At 38.3% G+C, this 18,259-nt stretch overlaps 2 protein-coding genes across 2 annotated transcripts; both read left to right on the forward strand.

The window, feature by feature from the left end:
- Window positions 1-6,036: 6,036 nt before the first annotated feature.
- LOC105875312 (olfactory receptor 1L3-like) lies at window positions 6,037-6,993 on the forward strand. The gene has a single exon (XM_020289600.2). It carries the CDS (start codon window positions 6,037-6,039, stop codon window positions 6,991-6,993), a length of 957 nt encoding a protein of 318 aa, XP_020145189.2.
- Window positions 6,994-15,109: 8,116 nt separating this feature from the next.
- LOC105875329 (olfactory receptor 1L3-like) lies at window positions 15,110-16,072 on the forward strand. The gene has a single exon (XM_012772265.2). It carries the CDS (start codon window positions 15,110-15,112, stop codon window positions 16,070-16,072), a length of 963 nt encoding a protein of 320 aa, XP_012627719.2.
- Window positions 16,073-18,259: the final 2,187 nt, after the last annotated feature.

The raw sequence follows: 18,259 nt of genomic DNA on the forward strand, positions 1-18,259 counted from the left end.
CTTCATAAATGAGGAAATCAAGATGGAAATCAAAAGATTCTTTGGACTAAATGACAAAGGTGACACAAGTTACCAAAACCTGTGGGACATAGCTAAAGAGGTCCTGAGAGGAAAGTTTATTTCCATAAACACTTATATCCAAAAATCAAAAAGATAACAGATAGACAACCTAATGAATCATATCAAAGAGCTGGAAAAAGAAGAACAGACAAACTCCAAATCCAGAAGAAGAAGTGAAATCATTAAGATCAAATCAGAACTAAATGAAATTGACAACAGGGAAACTATAAGGAAGATTAATAAAAAAAAATTTGGTTCTTTGAAAAAATAAACAAAATAGACACACCATTGGCTAGACTAATGAAAAGCAGAAAAGAAAAATCTCTAAACAGCTCCATCAAGAACAATAAAGGAGAAATTACAACTGATGCCCCAGACATACAAGATATAATTCACGAATACAACAAAAACTTCTATACACACAAACTGGAAAATGTGGAGGAAATGGACAATATCTTAGAAACACATAGCCTCCCTAGGCTCAACCAGGAATAAATAGAATTCCTGAACAGACCAATATCAAGTACTGAAATTGAAACAGCAATAAATATCCTTCCTAAAAACAAAACTACTGGACCAATGATTTCACACCTGAATTTTACCACACCTACAAGGAAGAATTGGTGCCTATCCTGCAGAAATTATTCCACAACATTGAGAAGGATGGAATCCTCCCCAACACATTTTATGAAGCAAACATAACCCTGATACCAAAACCAGGAAAGGATGCAACAAAAAGAGAAACTACAGACCAATATCTCTTATGAATATACATGCAAAAATTCTCAACAAAATTCTAGCCATCGAATCTAGGTGGTTGTCAAGAAAATAATCCATCACAACCAAGTGGGCTTCATCCCAGGTATGCAGGGATGGTTCAACATACACAAATCTATAAATGTAATTTACCATATAAACAGAAGCAAAAATAAAGACCATGTGATCCTCTCAGTAGATGCAGAAAAAGCATTTGACAAAATTCAACACCCTTTTATGATAAGAACGCTCAACAAAATAGGCATAGATGGGGCCTATCTAAAAATCATACAAGCCACATATGACAAACCACAGCCAACATCATACTGAATGGGGAAAAATTGAAAGCATTCCCACTTAGAACTGGAACAAGACAAAGTTGCCCACTATCTCTACTTCTATTCAACATAGTGCTGGAAGTCCTTGCTACAGCAATCAGACAAGAGAGCAGAATTAAGGGCATCCAAATGGGAACAGAAGAGATCAAACTATCACTCTTTGCTGATGACATGATATTATACCTAGAAAACCCCAAGGATTCAACCAAGAGACTCCCTGATCTGATAAATGAATTTGGTAAAGTCTCAGGATACAAAATCAATACACAGAAATCAGAGGCATTCATATACACCAACAACAGTACAAGTGAGAACAAAATCAAAGACTCAATTCCCTTCAAAATAGCAACAAAGAAAATAAGGTACCTTGGAATATATTTAACCAAGGAGGTAAAAGACCTCTACAGGGAGAACTATGAAACACTGAAGAAAGAAATGGCAGAGGATGTAAACAGGTGGAAGAATATACCATGCTCATGGGTCGGCAGAATCAACATTGTTAAAATGTCTATACTACCCAAAGTGACCTACAGAGTCAATGCAATCCCTATTAAAATATCATCATCATTTTTCACAAATATAGAAAAAATAGTTTTACGCTTTGTATGGAACCAGAGAAGACCCCATATAGCAAAATCAATCCTAGACAATAAAAACAAAATAGGAGATATCAATTTATCAGATTTCAAACTATGCTGTAAGGCTATAATAATTAAAACAGCATTTTTACTGGGACAAGAAGAGGGACATTGACCAGTGGAACAGAATAGAGAACCCAGACATAAACCATCCTCATATAGCCAGCTAATCTTTGACAAAGCAGACAAAAACATACACTGGGGAAAAGAATTCTTATTCAATAAATGATGCTGGGAAAACTGGATAGCCACATGCAGAAGACTGAAATAGGACCCACACCTTTCACCTCTCACAAAAATCAACTCATGCTGGGTAAGAGACTTGAACCTTAGGTGTGAAACTATTAGAATTCTAGAGGAAGACGTTGGGAATACTCTTCTAGACATTGGCCTAGGCAAAGAATTTATGAGGAAGAACCCAAAGGCAATCACAGCAGCAACAAAAATAAACAAATGGGACCTGATCAAATTAGAAAGCTTCTGCACAGCCATAGAAACTCTCAAGAAAGCAAACAGACAACCCACAGAATGGGAGAAAATTTTCGCAAACCACACATCCGACAAATGGCTGATAACTAGAATCTACTTAGAACTCAGGAAAATCGGCAAGAAAAAATCAAATAACCCTATCAAAAAATGGGCAAAGGACATGAACAGAAACTTCTCAAAAGAAGACAGAATAATGGCCAACAAACATATGAAAAAATGCTCAATATCTCTAATCATCAGGGAAATGCAAATCAAAACCACAATAAGATATCACTTAACTCCAGTGAAAATGGGTTTTATCAAAAAGTCCCCAAACAATAAATGTTGGTGTGGTTTCGGAGAGAGAGGAACACTCCTCCACTGCTGGTGGGACTGCAAACTAGTTCAACCTCTGTGGAAAGCAATATGGAAATACCTTAAAGCGATACAAGTAGATCTACCATTTGATCCAGCAATTCCACTACTGGACATCTACCCCAAAGATCAAAAGTCACTTTATGAAAAAGACACCTGCACTGGAATGTTTATGGCAGCATAATTCACAATTGTAAAGTTGTGGAAACAACCCAAGTGCCCATCAATTCATGAGTGGATTAATAAAATGTGGTATATGTATACCATGGAGTACTATTAAGCTTTAAGAAACAATGGTGATATAGCACCTCTTGTATTTTCCTGGATAGAGCTGGAACCCATTCTACTAAGTGAAGTATCTCATGAATGGAAACACAAGCACCACATGTACTCACCAGCAAGTTGCTATTAATGGATCAACACTTCAGTGGACATATAGGAATAACATTTATTGGGTGTCAGGCAGGTTAGAGGGAGGAGGAGGGGATGGGTATATACAAACACAATGAGTGAGATGTTCAACGTTTGGGGGATGGTCATGCTTGAGGCTCTGACTCGAGGGGGCAGGGGGTAATATATGTAACCTTAACACTTGTACCCCCATATTATGCTAAAAAAAAAAAAAGAAAAAAAACAGAAGTAAAAAAAAAATGATGGAGATAGCACCACTTATATTTTTCTGGATAGAGCTTGAGCCCATCCTCCAAAGTGAGGTATCACAAGAACACAAGAATAGGCACCACATGTACTTGCCATCAACCTGGACCTGACTAATCAACACTAAGGTGCTCACACAGTAATATTCTTTGGGGGCAGGGGTGTTGGGGGTGGGTAAACTCACAACTAATGGACATGGTGACTATTGTAGTGGGGGAAAAGCCATGTCTCAAATCATGGTTGGGATGTGGAAGTCGTAACATGTAAACAAAATGTTTGTACCCCTATAATTTCCTGAAATAAAAAAAATAAGACAAGCAAGTTGTGGGGATTTACTTTAAAGCATAATGTCTAAAGTTAATAATATTATATTGTCTACATAAAATTTCCTAAGATAGTACGTCATAGGTGTTCTCACCAAACACACACACAACCACATAATGGTAACCATGTGTGGTGATGGATATGTTAATTAATGTGAATGTGGTGATCAGTCCACAATGTAAGCTTATACAAAATCATCACATAGTACAGCTTCAATACATATAATATTTATTTATCAATGTATGCCTTAATAAAATTAGGGGAGAACATTAGAAAAATGAAAGTGAGGTGATTGAATTATAGGGTATAATCAGAAGTCAGTAATTGAAAGGAAATGGAAAATATGGAAAAGGCAGGCTGTATTAATTCTGGGGGCTTCCATAAATAAACAGAAGTAATATATCTGAAGCTGGTGGCTTTCCTTAGCAGTGATAGCAAAGAATGGAGATCAAATATATGAGCAGCAGACTTGGAGATTGCTTAATAGGGAAGGGGTGACTTATGGTCATGTTCAAAATTTGTGATACTACCTTTTCTGTTAATCATAAAGCTGCTGGTACTAAACTACCAGTGGTATCTAAAGTTGGGGGGGTTGGAAAAGAAGGTACCAATGATGTTGGGGTATTCTGGGGTAGTTGTCCTACAAGAAATAGAGGCACTATGGGGAGAATGAAATTGAAATGGACCCAGGTACCAACACCCACTATTCTGTCCTCAGTGCTACCTGGGACACCTCGCAGGTGAGCCCTCAATAAGCTTGGAAAGCCTGGAACAGACAAGTATTGTCCTTCTTGTATACCTACACCAAGCTAAGCAGATATTGCCCAACACCTAGAGGTTCAAAGAGGACAGCAGGGCAACCTGGGGAGTGAGAACATTTGTAATCCCACTGGATCACTGGAGACAGTGCTGCACAAAGTTAATGAATGTGCGTTTTCACACTCTCCCCACCGAATGACAGGGACTTAGTTGCAAAGTCCTAGAAGATACTCCCATGAGGAAAGTAGGGGCTATTAGTACATAGACATTGTAAATGACGGTAAGAATCCAGGGAAGGGAGAAATCATAAGCAAGAAAGATTACGAGTCTTTCCACAGTGAGGTACCTTTCTGCGTGCTGTCTCTAGACACAGATTTGTTTTCCTTTTGATCAATCATTTCATGGAGCAGAAATGAGAAGAATGAATACATGAGGCAAAATATCAATATCCTTTCCAGGTAAGAAATCAACTTTGAGACTGCCTGGTGAGAAAGTGGAAATAGCTGATCTCTGACAGATAACTAACTAGTCATCACTGGACTCTGAATGAGAGAACTGACTGATGTTCATCTTGAGTGTAGATGTTCCATATTCATACTGTAAGGTTGAATCTTGCTTTACACCAGTCCACTTCTGAGTCACATTCCCCTGAATGTAGGTATGAATCATCAGATGAAGTGAAGGGAAGTTTATGAGAGAATCTTCTTACACAAGTTGACTCCCTGCTCACACTGTGTATCCCCTGTCTTTCCTTTCCCTATAACTGTTTACACACCATAGGTGTTCCTTAGGTGATTTTTTTTGCTTCCATTGCAAATGATGTAGAAAGAAACATCTTGATGTCAAAGAAAGGTTATTCATCAACCACAGGCTAGGTAGATAACTACCACATTATGATCTAGATTAGGGTCAGCCACAGATAATCAGAAGATGACCTGAACCTGATTCATAGTCTGCCCCTGTGGTTCCTATGATGATCAGCCACAAGGAAAAGAGGAGGAAATAGGTATTGAACTCTCAACCCAAAATCTCTGTCTCCCTCACCCATACCCTCCCTCTTTCCCTCCATATTTTCTCTATAGATCTTGCTATGGACTGCATGTTTGTATCCTCTTTCCCCAAATTCTTTTGTGAAAACCCTAATACCCATGATGGTATTTGGAGTTGGAGCCTTCAGGGGAATGAGATTGTAAGTGTTGGAGCCATAATGATGGAATTAGTGCCCTTTAAGAAGAGCTGCTTCCTCTCTCTGTTTCTGCCAGGTGAGGATGCCATGGGAGGATGGCCGTCTGAAAATCAAGAAACAGGCCCTCACCAGACACTGGATTTGATGACATCTAGAGTCTAGACTTCCTTCCCTTCAGAGATGTGAGAAATAATGTTTCTTGTGTAAGGTACCCCACCTATGGTAGTTTCTTATGGTGGCCTGAACTGACTAAGGCAGATCTCTACCTCAAAGATTTTTAAAGGGAAAGCTCACTTGCAGCTCTGATTCTTACATAAACAAGAAGATAATAAAAATTGAGACTAAATGCTCTATTGAGCATTCAATATAGATCATTGTTCAGTGTACGAACAATATAAAAAGATGCATGTGTAGAAGAAATAAGAACTATTAATTCACAGTGTTGTTTATCTTTAGAGCATACAAGTCCTTGGGAATGTCGAACCTGACAGGACTTTCTGAGTTTATCCTCTTGGGACTCTCCTCTCGGCCTGAGGACCAGAAGCCACTCTTTGCCCTCTTTCTTATCATATACCTGGTCACCTTGGTGGGAAATGTGCTCATCATCTTGGCTATCCACTCTGACCCTCGACTCCAAAACCCTATGTATTTCTTCCTAAGCATCCTATCTTTTGCTGATATTTGCTACACGACAGTCATACTCCCCCAGATGCTGGTGAACTTCTTATCAGAGAAAAAGACCATTTCCTATGCTGAATGCCTGACACAAATGTATTTCTTCCTGGCCTTTGGAAACATAGACAGTTATCTCCTGGCAGCTATGGCCATTGACCGATATGTAGCTATATGTAACCCCTTCCACTATGTCACTGTTATGGACCGCAGGTGCTGTGCCTTGCTACTGGCCTTCTCCATCACAGTCCCCTATCTCCACTCCCTCCTATATGTCCTCCTGATGAATCAGCTCACGTTTTGTGCATCAAATGTTATCCATCACTTTTTTTGTGATGTCTATCCTGTCCTAAAACTGTCCTGCTCTTCTACCTTTGTCATTGAAGTTGTGGCAATGACAGAAGGGCTGGCTGCTGTGATGACTCCATTTGTCTGTATCCTCATCTCTTACCTGAGAATCCTCGTTTCTGTTCTCAAGATTCCCTCAGCAACTGGAAAATGCAAAGCCTTCTCCACCTGCAGCTCCCATCTCACCGTGGTGACCATGTTTTATGGAAGTATTTCCTATGTCTACTTTCAGCCCTTGTCCAGCTACACTGTCAAGGACCGAATAGCAACAATCACCTACACTGTGTTGACACCAATGCTAAACCCATTTATCTACAGTCTAAGAAACAAAGACATGAAACGGGGCTTAGAGAAATTGTTGAACAAGATTAAATCTCAAATGGGTAGGTTTCCTTCTAGAAAAGCCAATTAAATATGAGGACCCTGATTTGCCTGGAGGGTGTTTGTATGTCTCTGTGTGTGAGGTTTGGTATGTGAGAGAGAGGTGGCACTTGATGGAACTCCTGTGTGTAGAAAGCTCTTTCACCAATTTTAGCTGCAACTTGTAATTTTGCGCCCGTGGTCTGTCATCCAAGGATTGGACAATTCAGATGTTCTAAAACTGATGCTCCAATCATAAACTCACTCCATAATATCTCTCCATTCCAGAAAATCACATTCCCTTTACTCTCCATATTTATTTGAAGCCTCCCACATTTCCTTCTATTCATAATTTCAGGCATGTTTGGTCATTTGAACTAGCATTTTGTACGCACATATATATGTATAGAAATCTTACATATGCCAAGATATTTATGCATACATAGGTACTCTATTCTATTTGAGACTGTCAGAAAGTCTTTGTAGTTGTGTAGTGTAGGATGGAGAGGTATGTCTCACCTCCCTTCAGATTAAGGGCTCCCCAATTGCTGAATCTTTGTTCTCTGATCATGCCATGGTACAATTATGGTCCATTTTCTTCATTCTCACCAGAGTGGGGTGGACGTCCTGGGCTCTGGGTCATATGTTCTAAACAACTGACACCAATCACCTCATTGACTGCCAGTCACACAGCTCTATGTCTCCAGATTGTTTGGTCTCTACTCTTCCTTCCTTCATATATTCACAGTACATCCATCCCTGGCTCTTCCTGGGGCTTCCTGCCTGTGTGCTCCTCTCTCTAGACATGCCTGTATGTCTAGAGTCTCTTATGTCAATTTCCTTCAGAATAATAGAAGGTTTACTTCATGTAACCAGAAGTGTTTTCTACGGGCACTAGAGATAGAGTCAAAGTTCAGTGGACATGAACTATCAGTAAAGATCTCTGGTTAAGAAATCAATGACTATTAAAAAGAAATCAATGACTATAAATGACTAGTAAGGATCATTTGTAGCCATGGATGATTATTAGAGCTAGCTTTGGGATTGGCAACTGGCTTGCATTTCTCCTTATACTCTCTAATGATGACTCAATGGAGATATCACACTTTGCCACCATGGGATGGTTAAACAAAACATTCTTTTCACATTAAATTAAGAAATTTCCAGTATTGTAAATTCTAATATATAGTTAAATCTATTACCTAACTCATTATTTCATTCCACTAATTTAATCATCTTTACCTGTGTCAAACTATAATGTTTGATGGTTATAGCTTTTTAAAATATATACTAAAATAATTCTTCTTTCTTTAAATCCTACTTTTCAAGAATATGATTGAAAATTCTTACCCATTTATTTCTTCATGCCAATTTTTTTTAAGAGTGATAATTTACTTCTTTTCACCAACTATTCTCATATACGGTGTCAAACAGAAATTAGAGAGTTTGAATTTGATTCTGTCCTTAGATGTTGGGTGAAATAGTTTAGATACATAGGTTGATAGATCATCTGAACTACTCTCATGCTATATATGATAGATGACCACATATATACAAATATATGATTTATATATTAATATGCTTAAAACTGACATTTGTGTTAGATATTCCCGTATATGAAATTTTATATATTTCCCTATACTCAGTTTTTGATACCCCCTGCAAACTAAACAGACTCTGTAGTCATCTACCATTTGTTTGACTGCCTCAAATGACAGAGAACTCACAACACAATGAGATAGTCTATCAGGGAAATGCAAATTAAAAAGCACAATGAGGTATCACATTTCCCTTGTTAGAATGGCCTCTATTAATAAGTCAAAAAACAATAAATGTTGGTGCAGGGGCAGTGAAAAGAGAACATTATGTATTATTGGTGGGAATGTAAATTAGTACAACCTCAATGGAAAACTGTAGGGAGCTTCTCAGAGTAAAAGTCCATCTACCATTTAATACAGCAATCCCACTACTAGGGATATCCCAGCGGAAAAAAACTTCATTTTAGAGAAAAGACACCTGACTCTGTATGTTTATCCCAGCACATTTAACAATTGCAAAGACATGGAACCAACTTAAGTGCCCAACAAGTGATGAGTGGATAAAGAAAATGTGTGTGTGTGTGTGTGTGTACACCATCAAATACAACCCAGCCATGAGAAGGAATGAAATAATATCTTTTGCCACAACCTGGATGGAACTGGAGGCCATTATTATAAGTGAAGTAATACAGGAATGAAAAACTCCATGTCTCATGTTCTCATTTATGATTGGAGCTAAGCAATAAGCATGTATGATCATATACAGTGACTTAATGGACATTGAAGACTCAGTAGGGGAAGTAAAAGCAGGATATAAAATTACCTATTGGGTAAAATACACAATGTTTAGGTGACAGGTATATTAAAGCACAGATTTCCTGCTATGCAATTCATCCATGTAACAAAAAATATTTATACCCCCTAAATCTACCTAAATTTTAAAAAAGAAAAAAAATGAAGCAAAGAAAAAAATTTTATTACAAAAGACCTGGAAAATGGGTTACACATCTACTTGCCATCAAATTGGTACTGACAGCCTAAAACTATGGTGTTCAAATAACTGTAGTGTTCAACAGGGATCTGAGGGGGGGAGACCCACATCTTAAGGATGTAATGAGCATTGTAGGGGGGAAAGGATTACCTCTATCCCTTTTTAGGGAGAGGCAAAGAAACACACTGTAACCAAAATGTCTAAAAAAAAAAATTTTGTTAATGGGAGGTGAACAGGTGGAAGGGGGGAGAAGGGGAAGGGTATGCACTTTCATGGTGGGTGCAGGGCGCACCACTTGAAGACTGGACACACTTAAAGCTCTGGCAGAGTGGGGTGGGGAGGGGGGCAGGGGCAAGATATTTATACCCACAGAATTTGGGGGGAAAAACTAAAATTGTGCTTGCTAAGAGATGAGAGTTAGGAGAAGTGGGGAGATTGGTTAAAAGGTACAAACTTTCAGTTATAAGGCAAGCAAGTTTTGCAAAGATTACATGACAATATGCAGACAGTTTCATTTCTGGATTCTCAGTTCTGTTTTAAAAGTCTATGTCTCTATTCTTGTGCCAATTCCATGCTGTTTTAGTTACTATAAGCTTGCAGTACAGCTTGAAGTCTGGTAGACTGATACCTCCCACTTTATTCTTTTTGCTTAAGATTGCTTTGTCTATATGGGGTCTTTGCTGGTTCCATTCAAAGCTTATAATTATTTTTTCTAGATCTGTTAAGAATGATGATGGTCCTTTGATAAGAATTGCATTAATTCTGTACATCACTTTAGGTATTACGGACATTTTAACAAAGTTTATTCTACCAATTCATGAGCAAGGTAGATTTTTCTATCTGTGTACATCTTCTATAATTTCTCTTGTTAGTGTTTCCAGTTCTCACTGTATATGTCTCTCACCTCTTTCGTTAAATATATACCTAGATACTTGATTTTCTTTGAGGCTATTGTAAAAGTTTCTGCATTTTTCATTTGAATTTTGGCTTGACTTATCTTGTGTATAAGAATGCTTCTGATTTGTGTATTTTAATTTTGTATCCTGAGACTTCACTGAATTCATTTATCAATTCTGTGAATCTCTTGGTTGAATCCTTGGGGTTCTCTGGATATAATATCATATCATGAGCAAAGAGTGAGAGTTTGATCTCTTTGGCCCCCATTTGGATGCCCTTAATTCCCCTCTCTTGTCTAATTGCTCTAGCAAGGTCTTCCAGCATTATGTTGATTAGAAGTGGGGATAGTGGGCATCTTTTTCTGGTTCCATATCTAAGTTGGAATGGTTTCAATTTTTCCCCATTCAGAACGATATTGGCTGTGGATTTATTGTATATGGCCTTGATAATTTTAAGATATGTCCCATCTATGCCTATTTTGCTAAGAGTTTTATCACAAAGGTGTGCTGCACTCTGTCAAATGCTTTCTCTGCATCAACTGATAGAATCGTATGGTCTTTGTTCTTGCTTTTATTTATGAGGTGAATTGCATTTATAGATTTGCTTATGTCGAACCAGCCTTGCATCTCTGGCATAAAGCCACTTGATCATGGTGAATTTTTTTTTTTTTGCTATGGTGTTGGATTTGATTTACTAAAATTGTGTTGAGGATTGCATGAATATTAATGAGAGATATTGGTCTGTAGTTTTGTTTTTTTGTTGTCTCCTTTCCTGGTTTTTATCAACGTGATGTTGACTTTGTAGAATGGATACCATCTTCTTCAATGTTGTGGAATAATTTCTGTAGTATAGGTATGAGTTCTTCTTTGAATATTTGGTAGAACTGGGAAGTATAGCCATCTGGTCTGGGACTTTTCCTTTTTGGAAGGTTTTTAATTACTCTTCCAGTTTCTGGGCTTGTTATTGGTCTGTTCAGGAATTTTAATTCCTCCTGGGTGTACTTAAGGAAGTTGTACTTTTCCAGGAATTGGTCCATTTTCTCCACATTATGTAGTTTTGGGGCATATAGGTTTGTATAGTATTCAAAGATAATATTTCATATTTCCTTGGTGTCTGTTTTGACCACTCCTTTTTCATTTCTAATTGAGTTTATTATAGCACTTTCCCTTCAAGTTCTTGTCAATCTGGCAAGAGGACTGTCAATTTTGTTTATCTAATCTTTGATGAAGCAGACAAAAATATACATTGGGGAAAAGAATCTCTTTTCAATAAATGGTGCTGGGGAAACTGGATAGCTACATGCAAAAGATTGAAACTGGTTCCCCACCTCTCACCTCTTACACAAATCACTTCAAGATGGATAACAGACTTAAACCTAAGGCAAGAAACCTTAAGAATCCTAGAAGAAAATGTAGGGAAGACTGTTTCAGACATTGGCCTAAGAAAAGAGTTTATGAAGAAGACCCCCAAAGCAATCACAGCAGCTGCAAACATAAATAAATGGGACCTGATCAAATTGGAAAGCTTCTCTGCAGCCAAGGAAACTATAATGAGAGATAATAGATAACCTACAGAATGGGAGAAAATATTTGTTTCCTACACTTCCAATAAAGAGCTGATAACAAGAATCTAGCTAGAACTAAAAAAAAATCAACAAGAAAAAAATCAAACAACCGCATCAATAAATGGGCAAAGCACATGAACAGAAACTTTTCAAAGGAAGACAGAATAATGGCCAGTAAACATAGAAAAAAATGCACAACATCCTTGGGGAAATGCAAATCAAAACCACAATGAAATATCACCTAACTCCAGTAAGGTTGGCCTTTATCAAAAAATAACAAAGCAACAAATACGGGCAAGGATATGGAGAGATAGAAACATTCTTACACTGCTGATAGGACTGCAAATTAGTGCAGACTCTGTGGAAAATAATTTGGAGATACCACAAAGAGCTGCAGGTAGAACTACCATTTCATCCAGCAGAAGCACTATTAGGCATCTACGCAAAGGAACAAAGGTCATTGTATAATAAAGATATCTGCACCCCAATGTTTATGGCAGCATGATTCACTATAGTAAGGAAGTGGAAACAACCCAAGTGCCTGTCAATCTATGTTATGGTGTATATATATACAATGGAATACTACTCGATTATAACAAATGATGGTGATCTAGCACAACTTATAATTTCATGGAGAGAGCTGGAGCCCATCCTCCAGTGTGAGTTATCACAAGAAGGAAAGAATAGGCACCACATGTACTTGCCATCAAACTGGCACTGACTGACCAACACTAAGGTGCTCACACAGTAGCAATATTCTTAGAGGGTAGTGGCATTGGGGGTGGGTAAACTCACAACTAATGGATGTGGTGAATGCTGTAGCAGGGGAAAGGGCATGTCTAAAATCATGGTTGGGATGTGGCAAAGTCACAAGTGGAACCAAAATGTTTGTACCCCAAAATTTTCTGAAATAAAAAAAAATAAGACAAGCAAGTTGTTTGGATTTTACTATACAGTATAATGACTATAGTTAATAATATTATATTGTCTACATAAAATTTTCTAAGATAGTACATCATAGGTGTTCTCACCAAACACACACAGACACACACAGACACACAATGGTAACCATTTGTGTTGATAGATGTGTTAATTAATGTGAAAATGGTGACCAATCCACAATGTAAGCTTATATGAAATCATCACATTGTACAGCTCGAATACATACAATTTTTATTTATCAATTATGCCCTAATAAAATTAGGGGATAAAATTTTTTTAAAAAGTGTGCTGATTGAATTGTCGGGTATAATCAGAAGTCAGTAAGTGAAAGGAAATGGACAATATGCAAAAGGAAGGTTGTATGGATTCTGTGTGCTTCCATAAATCAAGAGGGGGAAAATATCTGAAGTTGCTGGCTTTCCTTAGTGGTGATAGCAAAGAATGGAGATCAAATATATGAGCAGCAGACTTGGAGATTGCCTAATAGGGAAAGGGTGACTTATGGTCATGTTCAAAAGTTGTGATACTACCTTTTTTGTTAGTCATAAAGCTATTGATACTAAATTAGTAGCTACATCTAAACTTGGGGGAGTTGGAAAAGAAAGTACCAATGATGCCAGGGTACCTTGGGCTAGTTGTCCTCCAAGAAATGGAGGCACTAAGGGGGAAGCCAAATTGAAATGGAGCCAGGTAGCAATACTCACTACTCTGTCCTCAGTGCTACTTGGGACACCTCACAGGTAAGTCTTCAATGAGCTTGGAAGAGCTAAGAACAGACAGGATTGTCCATCTTGCATACCTACACCAAGCGAAGCAGATATTGCCCAGCTCCTAGAGGATCAACAAAGACAGTAGCTCCACCTGGGGAATGAGAACTATTGTATTCCCTTTGGATCATTGGAGTCAGTTCTGCACAAACTTAATGAATGTGTGTTTTCACACTCTCCCCTACTGAACGACAGGGACTTAGTTGCAAAGTCCTAGAAGATACTCCCATGAGGAAAGTAGGGCCTATGAGTACATAGACAATGTGAATGATGGTAAGAATTCAGGGAAGGGAGGAATCATAAGCAAGAAGCATTACGAGTCTTTCCACAGTGAGGTACCTTTCTGCGTGCTGTCTCTAGACACAGATTTGTTTTCCTTCTGATCAATCATTTCATGGAGCAGAAATGAGAAGAATGAATACATGAGGCAAAATATCAATATCCTTTCCAGGTAAGAAATCAACTTTGAGAGTGCCTGGTGAGAAAGTGGAAATATCTGATCTCTGACAGATAACTAGTCATCACTGGACACTGAATGAGAGAACTGACTGATGTTCATCTTGAGTGTAGATGTTCCATATTCATACTGTAAGGTTGAATCTTGCTTTACACTAGTCCACTTCTGAGTCACATTCCCCTGAATGTAGGTATGAATCATCAGCTGAAGTGAAGGGAAGTTTATGAGAGAATCTTCTTACACAAGTTGACTCCCTGCTCACACTGTGTATCCCCTGTCTTTCTTTTCCCTGTAAATGTTTACACACCATCAGTGTTCTTTAGGTGATTTTTTTTTTTGCTCCCATTGCAAAAGATGTGGAAAGAAATATCTTGATGTCAAAGAAAGGTTATTCATCAACCACAGGCTAGGTGAGATAACTACCATGTTATGATCGAGATGTGGATCAGCCACGGACAGATAACCTTTAATCAGAAGATGACTTGAACCTGATTCATAGTCTGCCTTTGTGGTTCCTGTGATGATCAGCCACAAGGAAAAGAGGAGGAAATAGGTATTGAACTCTCAATCCCAATATCTCTCTCTCCCCACCCAATTCCCTCCCTCTTTCACTTCATATGGTCTCTATAGATGTTTCTGTCCTCTTGCCCCAAATTCTTTTGTGAAAACCCTAATACCCAATGATGGTATTTGGAGTTGGAGCATTTGGGGGAATGAGATTATGAGGGTTGGAGCCATAATGATGGAATTAGTGCCCTTGAAGAAGAGCTGCTTCCTCTCTCTGCTTCTGCCAGGTGAGGATGCCATGGGAGGATGGCCATCTGAAAATCAAGAAACCGGCCCTCACCAGACACTGCAGCTCTGATTTTTACATAAGCACAAAGATAATTAATGAGACTAAATGCTCTATAGAAAGCTGCTCAGTATAAGAACAATATAAAAAGATGCATACTGTAGAAGAAATAAGAACTGTTAATTCACAGTGTTGTTTCTCTTTAGTGCATACAAGTCCATGGGAATGTCGAACCTGACAAGACCTTCTGAGTTTATCCTCTTGGGACTCTCTTCTCGGCCTGAGGACCAGAAGCCACTCTTTGCCCTCTTTATTATCATATACTTGGTCACCTTAGTGGGAAATATGCTCATCATCTTGGCTATCCACTCTGACCCTCGACTCCAAAACCCTATGTATTTCTTCCTAAGCATCCTATCTTTTGCTGATATTTGCTACACAACAGTTATAGTCCCAAAGATGCTGGTGAACTTCTTATCGGAGAAAAAGACCATTGCCTATGCAGAATGCCTGACACAAATGTATTTCTTCCTGGCTTTTGGAAACACAGACAGTTATCTCCTGGCAGCTATGGCCATTGACCGCTATGTGGCCATTTGTAACCCCTTCCACTATGTCACTGTTATGAACCGCAGGTGCTGTGCCTTGCTACTGGTCTTCTCCATCACTGTCCCCTATCTCCACTCCCTCCTATACGTCCTCCTGATGAATCAGCTCACGTTTTGTGCATCAAATGTTATCCATCACTTTTTTTGTGATGTCTATCCTGTCCTAAAACTGTCCTGCTCTTCTACCTTTGTCATTGAAGTTGTGACCATGACAGAAGGGTTGGCTGCTGTGATGACTCCATTTGTCTGTATCCTCATCTCTTACCTGAGAATCCTCATTTCTATTATCAAGATTCCCTCAGCAGCTGGAAAACGCAAAGCCTTCTCCACCTGCAGCTCCCATCTCACTGTGGTGACCTTGTTTTATGGAAGTATTTCCTATGTCTACTTTCAGCCCTTGTCCAGCTATACTGTCAAAGACCGAATAGCAACAATCACCTACACTATGTTGACACCAATGCTAAACCCATTCATCTACAGTCTAAGAAACAAAGATGTGAAACAGGGCTTAGAGAAATTGTTAAACAAGATTAAATCTCACATGGGTAGGTTTCCTTCTACAAAGGCCAATTAAATATGAGGACCCTATTTGCAAGGAGGGTGTTTGTCTCTCTCTCTCTCCTTCTCTCTCTCTCTCTCTCTCTCTCTCTCTCTCTCTCTGTGTGTGTGTGTGTGTGTGTGTGTGTGTGTGTGTGTGTGTGAGACAGCACCTGATGGAACTGTTGGGGGAGAAAGCTCTTTCACCAATTGTAGCTGCACATTTTAATTTTGCACCCTGTGTTCTGTCATCCAAAGATTGGACAATTCAGATCTCTTAAAATGATGCTCCAATCATAAACTCACTCCATAATATCTCTCCATTCCAGAAAATCACATTCCCTTTACTCTCCATATTTATTTGAAGCTTCCCACATTTCCTTCTATTCATAATTTCAGGCATGTTTGGTCATTTGAACTAGCATTTTGTACGCACATATATATGTATAGAAATCTTACATATGCCAAGATATTTATGCATACATAGGTACTCTATTCTATTTGAGACTGTCAGAAAGTCTTTGTAGTTGTGTAGTGTAGGATGGAGAGGTATGTCTCACCTCCCTTCAGATTAAGGGCTCCCCAATTGCTGAATCTTTGTTCTCTGATCATGCCATGGTACAATTATGGTCCATTTTCTTCATTCTCACCAGAGTGGGGTGGACGTCCTGGGCTCTGGGGTCATATGTTCTAAACAACTGACACCAATCACCTCATTGACTGCCAGTCAGACAGCTCTATGTCTCCAGATTGTTTGGTCTCTACTCTTCCTTCCTTCATATATTCACAGTACGTCCATCCCTGGCTCTTCCTGGGGCTTCCTGCCTGTGTGCTCCTCTCTCTAGACATGCCTGTATGTCTAGAGTCTCTTATGTCAATTTCCTTCAGAATAATAGAAGGTTTACTTCATGTAACCAGAAGTGCTTTCTACGGGCACTGGAGATAGAGTCAAAGTTCAGTGGACATAAACTATCAGTAAGGATCTCTGGTTAAGAAATCAATGACTATAAATGACTAGTAAGGATCATTTGTAGCCATGGATGATTACTAGAGATAGCTTTGGGATTGGCAACTGGCTTGCATTTCTCCTTATACTCTCTAATGATGGCTCAATGGAGATATCACACTTTGCCACCATCAGATGGTTAAACAAAACATTCTATTCACATTATATTAATCAATGTCCAGTATTGTAAATTCAAATATAATGTTAAATCTATTTCCTAAATCATTATTTCATTCCACTAATTTAATTATCTCTGCTTGTATCAAACCATAATGTTTGATGGTTATAGCTTTTTAAAATATATACTAAAATAATTCTTCCTTCATTAAATCCTACTTTTCAAAAATATGATTTAATATTCTTACCCATTTATTTATTCATGCTAAATTGTTTTAAGAGTGATAATTTTTCTTCCTTTCACCAACTATTTTCATGTATGGCATCAATCAGAAATTAGAGAATTTGAATTCAGTTCTGTCCTTTGATGTTGGGTGAAATAGTTTAGATACATAGGTTGATGGATCATCTGAACTACTCTCATGCTATATATGATAAATGACCACATATTTACAAATATATGATTTGTATATTGATATACTTAAAACTGACATTTGTGTTATATTAGATATTCCCATCTACAAAACTTTATATCTTTCCCTATACTCAATCTTTGATCATCCCTGCAAACTGAATAGACTCTGTGGTCATCTAGCATTTGTTTAACTACCTCAAAGGACAGAGAACTCACAACACAATGAGATAGTCTATCAGGGAAATGCAAATTAAAAAGCACAGTGACGTATCACATTTCCCCTGTTAGAATGGCCTCTATTAATAAGTCAAGAAAACAATAGATGTTGGTGCAGGTGCAGTGAGAAGAGAGCACTATGTAGTATTGGTGGGAATGTGAATTAGTACAACCTCTATGGAAAACTGAAGGGAGTTTCTCAGAGTAAAAGTCCAGCTACTATTCAATACAGCAACCCCACTACTAGGGATCTACCCAGGGGAAAAACTCATTTTAGAGAAAAGACACTTGACTCTGTATGTGTATCGCAACACAATTCACAATTGCAAAGACATGGAACCAACTTAAGTACCTAACAAGTGATGAGTGGATAAAGAAAGTGTGTGAAGTGTGTGTGTGTGTGTACACCCTGGAATACCACCCAGCCATGATAAAGAATGAAATAATATCTTTTGCAATAACTTGGATGG

This window comes from Microcebus murinus, chromosome 12 (assembly GCF_040939455.1).
Source record: "Microcebus murinus isolate Inina chromosome 12, M.murinus_Inina_mat1.0, whole genome shotgun sequence".
Lineage (NCBI taxonomy): Eukaryota > Metazoa > Chordata > Mammalia > Primates > Cheirogaleidae > Microcebus > Microcebus murinus.